This window comes from Harpia harpyja, chromosome 22, assembly GCF_026419915.1.
Source record: "Harpia harpyja isolate bHarHar1 chromosome 22, bHarHar1 primary haplotype, whole genome shotgun sequence".
Taxonomy (NCBI): Eukaryota; Metazoa; Chordata; class Aves; order Accipitriformes; family Accipitridae; genus Harpia; species Harpia harpyja.
In genome coordinates, this window is record NC_068961.1 from 11689365 (window position 1) to 11695364 (window position 6000).

At 37.8% G+C, this 6000-nt stretch overlaps 1 protein-coding gene across 2 annotated transcripts in view; it reads left to right on the forward strand.

Annotated features, from left to right (window-relative positions):
• GABRB3 (gamma-aminobutyric acid type A receptor subunit beta3) overlaps positions 1–5749 on the forward strand; it is a 194666-nt gene extending 188917 nt beyond the window's left edge. For both annotated transcript variants that reach the window (XM_052773769.1, XM_052773770.1), the window contains one exon: positions 1751–5749. In XM_052773769.1, coding sequence (XP_052629729.1) covers positions 1751–2101 — 351 coding nt within the window. In that variant the 3' untranslated portion in view covers positions 2102–5749. The remainder of the gene's footprint in view (positions 1–1750) is intronic.
• The last annotated feature ends 251 nt before the right edge of the window (positions 5750–6000 follow it).

Sequence of the window (6000 nt, forward strand, 5' to 3'; positions counted from 1 at the left end):
TTAATCACCACTGAGGCTTCTCCACCCCATTATTTTGGTTAACATTGTTTATTTTTACTTATGGGCACTCATCAGCGTAATGTGCTGTTGCCTACAACAGCAGGATTTGCTGGATACCTTAGGATATTTTTTTCTACTTTCCTGCATGTCATTCATAGCATTTTGTATTCTTTTTCCATTTGCAAGCAGCTTGGCAAAGCATTACTGATATACTATTATAATTGTTTTCACTGAGAAAAGATAAGCTGTAGCATCAATAATTGATGAAAGAAGTATCCATTTTACAGAATTTTAACAAGATTGAAAAAAGCTAAATGCATATGGACAGACACATAGCTACGCATACTTTTAATGCATCACACAAAGCTTGCAAAGGACGTGGTATAGATGACTGTACAAACTTCAAAAGGCCATGGCAATAGTGTGTTTTCTCAACCACTTTTAAAAGTATGCTTCTAGGATGAGATGTTCAACTGCTGCACAGTTAAGACAGCTAGATCATAAGGCAGGTTAGAGAAATGTATTAATTGCAAGATGAATTGTGGATGAATAAATTGTATACATAAAACTGGAAATTATCCTGTATGCCGTGATTCACTATCTATTTCTGACATGGGGAGCTGAGTTCACTTCAACAGTCACACGTGTGTTAACTGGCTGAAAATACCCAGCACAGAGCATTTATTTTACCTTCAGCCATCATTTTCCTTTCCCAAAAACTGGCAGGAAAGTTGGAGCTGATCCCTGCATCAGCTGTGTTCTCTGCCCATCCTCCAGCATGCAAGACATGGGGCACAAGGGGATGTGGTGCCCCACCACGGAAGCTACCAAATACTGACTAAGACAGCATTGTTTGGGAACTTCTTGTCAGTGCCACTCATGGGAACTGGAAGTTTTTCTGGATTGAAGGAGCTGAACCCAGCTCTGTGCTTCTCCTCCTCTATCGCTGCTCAGGGGGACTGGAGAGGCTGGCCCAGACTAAGTGACCCTTCCTCTTAATTACTGAAAATGGCATTGCATTGCTCACCTGTGCTCAACACTGTGCTCACTGCCTCTTGGGTATGGAGGTGGAAGAGAAGAGTGCTGCTTATTTCCTCAGTTCAGCAGCCTTCTTCCATGTCTAAGTTCATTGGTCTTGAGATGACTTACCCAGGTGGAAAAGCTCTGCAGTTAAGCATTGCCATGACTGGAAAACTGTGCAAATGACTTTGGAAGAAAAAGTTTAAGAGAAAAGTTTTAAATAAGCTCTGTGATTGCAAAGTGCAAATTGTTCAGCGGGTCAGAAATATTCTTGTAATTTTAGCAACTTTCAAAGGCACTTTTTTCATCTGGCTTTAAATTCCAGATAGAAAAAGGTTAGTCCAGTTTAATTTAAGTTCCTACTGTAATAGAGAGAATCCATCTCTTACCCACTCCCCCCATTGCCAGCAATGCAGAGATTTCACTGAGCTACACCACCTTTTAAAATGCAGCTGGTTTAGAGGGAGAGGAAAATGATTGGTTTTGCCAAATATGCTTTTGTACTGGGTGTTGGTAGTATGCTGATAACCCTGTTTGTAAAAGTATTTAAGTACTTGCCTAATTTTAAGCAGCTGAGTATTGCCATTTTTTTCTAAGATTATCACATGCTTAAAATGAATACATGCTTTCTTAAAATATGTATGGGTTTGGAAATTTAAATTACACCCACATTCTGCTGATAGATGTCAAGTCTTTTGAAACAATTTCTATTTCTATTTTTGCCCCCTAGGTGGACACCCATGGAAACATTCTGCTAACATCGCTTGAAATTCACAATGAGGTGGCAAGCAACGAGGTTACCACCAGCGTTACGGATGCCCGAAATTCAACGATATCCTTTGACAACTCAGGAATCCAGTACAGAAAACAAAGCTCACATCGCGAAAGCCTTGGAAGGCGTTCGTCAGAAAGAACAGGCTCCCACAGCAAGAGAGGCCATTTACGAAGAAGGTCTTCGCAACTGAAAATAAAAATCCCTGATCTAACAGATGTGAATGCCATCGACAGATGGTCAAGAATGGTGTTTCCATTCACATTTTCTCTTTTCAACTTAATTTACTGGCTATACTATGTTAACTGAGTGACTGAACTTTTTTAAAGGACTTCAATTATAACAAGTGAAGTACTACTTGCCTGCAGAGTTTATATATATATTTATATATAAAAATATATATATATGAACTTTTACTACATAGACCATACTCATGTATGTGTGAATACATGTAGCAAAGAAGTGTGTACTTAAAAGCACATACCGCAAAGCAAAAGTATATGTATGCACACACACATGTACACATTCGTTCTGAGGTTATGGACACTTTAACATAGAAAGCACTTCAGAGGAACTTTTTAAATCAAAAGGCAGGTGTCATCAAAACAACGAGCCTTGAGAAAGTAAGTGTTGTGTATTATCACTACAAAACTTTGATTGTCATAGAAATTTTCAAACAGCTGTAATCGTGTATAAAGTCAGTATTTAGTAACATTGTAAATGCTGCCATACACACTAATCATAAAGCGGTAGAGTTACACTGGTAAGTTTAAAATAAGTCATTTATATTGCAGATCCATCAACTACAATTTCATCAAGCCAAATTTATTTTTCTTTGCTAAAATTTCTTGGGTTTATATATGTCATAATACATTTTTTCCTAGTCCTTAATGGGCATAATTTTTAATGATCTCTTGCTTTCTCTTCTGCAGTAAGCAAGCTGATCATGGGAGTGTTGCTCTAGGTCTTTGGAGACATACATGTTCATAATATTTCAAACAAGCATTTTAAGTGTCCATCAACAGTGAAATGAAACTTTTGTAAGTAAGTACTGTAAATGTACAGCACGTTTTCCTTCCCTTGGACTGGCTCCCGCTGCCATGTCATTTTGAAAGAGAACAGCACATTTTTAGTATAATTTAGCTGAAAATTCAACTACTGTCAATGTGTTCTACATCTGCTGTAGATGTAAAGATTGTTATTCCAGTGAAAGCATAGAAGATGTCTCAGGTTATTTGCTACTTTGACATGAAACCACCTAGCTGTAGCCTTTTTTAAACATGCATTCACATTATTTAACATTCTTATAACATTGTATGTTAATGTAAAATATATTTGCATAATATGCATAAGTATATTTTCTCAATATTTTTCTTCCCTGTGCTTGCTGTCGTGACTGCATGCTATGTCATATTTTTGTTTCTGTGATGTTACAACTTTTTATTCTCTAGAATTGAGCAAATAGAGCACTTCCGATACTTTGATTCAGTAATGGAGCATTTTCATATTTTATTTATATACTGAACATATATACATGTACACTTATCAAGCTAGTGTGCTGCCGTCACAGATCACAAGAGATAGCAAATGGTATGTTTTGTTTCAGCATTACCTATGTTCTAACATATCCTTCATGCAAATGTGACCACTTTGGTTTTCATCCCAATTCATTGCCTCACTGGGATTCCAACTGTTTTCAGTCTAGTAGATTGTAGTCGTCAAGGTATGCCAATTTCAGATCTGTAAACTTAATTTGTTGTTTATCAGAACTAAACCTTTCTAAAGAAAAGAAGATATATTTTTTGTAAACAGTATTTCTATCATGTACATTCTCAAATAACAACAAATACAGTAGCATAAATAGATCTAAAAAAAAAGAATTCAGGCTTAGCCCTGCCAGTTCTCTGCATGTAGAATTCCTCTGGACATTGATGGGAATTTTTGGCAGAAGGAGAGCTTTGGATGCTAGTTAGAGACATCTATGGGAGAAAAATGTGTGGATATGCATCTACCAAAAACAACAAAAAGGGATGAAACTGAAAAGGCTGCCTTGGCTCTGTAATGACCTGTGTTCTCGCTAGTACTTGATTTATCTGTGAGTAGAGCAATGATACTTGTGTTGCTGCTGTGTATGGTCTGTTACTGTTCCCACCCCTGACTATTTGCAGCTGAACTGTGAAACTTTGCTCTGGGCTGAAATTCAGCATAGATGAACCTGGGTTGCAAAGTTTGTGTTGCAATCCCATCCTCGGGGCTGCTCCTTGAACAGGAGTGGGCTCCACACAGTTGCCTTGCAGCAAAGCTGCAATGCGATCCCCAGCTGGTAGCGTTCACCGTAACCTCGGCTGACAGCGTGTGCAGGATAAGCTCCGCAGTCCTGCTGCATCCTTGGCAGTGGTGCAAAGTGGCTGTAACTGCAGTTTTTAAGCACTGTATCTGCAGACAACTGTACAGTATGAAGAGCCTCAAAGGAACCCATATAGCTGGAGCAGAAAAACCTGGGTTTTAAAAGCTCCTCAGTATTAGCTCCCATTGGTAAACCACAATGTATTATGAGCTCTCTAATATCTCTTCAAACTGTGAAGGGATTATAGAGCACATTGTCATCATTATAATCAAAGTAACTAAACAATTAACACCCTCCCAAAGTACATAGTTGGTAGAATTGTTGAAAAGCTCTCCCAAGTTTTTTTCCTAATAACAAAATATAATTAAACAAAAAAATTGATTTTAATAAAACTTAAAAATGGTAGGCTTTGCTTTAGAAAAATTACACTAGTGAAATGATCTTCGAGCAAGTCTTTCAGTAAGTGCCCTAAAGAACTACCCTGAAAAATGGGATTCAAGAAGAAAGTGGTCCCGCCCTCATGATTTTATCACAGTTCTCTCTTTTCTTCAAGCCCCAGTCCTAGAAAGCGTGTGGTCAGGCAGAGATCTTCAACAAGAAGAAGAGACTTTTTAGTTGTGATAGAAATGTGTACTCCAAATCCCACTGAAATCAGTTCTGCAGTGGCTTCAGCCAAGGTTTCCAAGCTGACCGAAAATTACTGTCTGGCCGGAGCAAAGAGGTGATGTGCATTTTCGAGACCCCACATGGTCAAGAGAACTGAGTCTCTGAGGACCCTCCCTCTCTTACCCTTTGCACAAATGGAGGGCAGTGTGTTACTGCAGCCCCGTTCATGAAATTGTACTCCCTACCTTGCCTGTCATTGCAAACAGTGGGCAGTTGCACGATTCAGCTTTTTCATGAGATTTCATATTCATCAGTCTAGTTGAGTTCCATGGGGCACAAGGAGCCTGAACCTTGAACAGATACAAGTCTTGGTTTGACTTGAAAAAAGCCAAGAAAATCTCACTTAAGGTTAACACTTCATCTTTAACACGCATTTTTGTGCCTTTTTTTGCCAATTCCCTTCCTCCGGTCCCAGCACCACTTCTTACACACAGACACACACACACATAACCATGTGTTAAGAACAGTGTTTGCCTTGACCTCCCATTTTCTGGCTCTTGTCCCTGTATGCTAGCTGCAGTGTGTGATTTTAACCATAGATGGCTTTAAGACTAAAAATCGTGATTTCAACCCAATTGCACCAGAGTAATGTATTTCATAGCTGATTAACTCCTTTCTAACTCAACACTACTATAAATAATATTTACACATCATTTGTTTGTAAAAGGCATTAAAAAAAAAGAAAACTGGAACTATCTTGTGTTATAGCCCAAAGGGGCAATAAACAGTAGAAATATTATGGTGGTTTAACTCTAAGTTGGTTTCATCCCATTGTAAAGATAAACTAAAACCCAGTCTTTTTTGCTTAAGGCACACCTATGTATTTTTGGTATTCTTCAGCAGTGAAAAAAAAAAAAAGAATAGTAAAATGGAATGATGAAGAGATGCTTTATGAAAATATTGATGAATGAATATTCATTTATTAAAAAGGATTTAAAGATTAATTGCTTACTTTTTTTTCTGGGGATGGAGCGAGTGTGATGACTGTGTGTTTGGCTAAATTTTAATGTTTAATTACGTGTCAAATATCCTGTAATGGTTAGCCTTAGACTATTTTAAAGAAAAAAACCAAACATGAAAGCATTTTCTTATTGACACACAAGTAGCAAAAGGGATTCTTAAGCATTAAACTACTATATTTCCTAGTGTTTTCTATGGTAGATTAAGGAAGAGGAAAAAACTACATCCACTGACT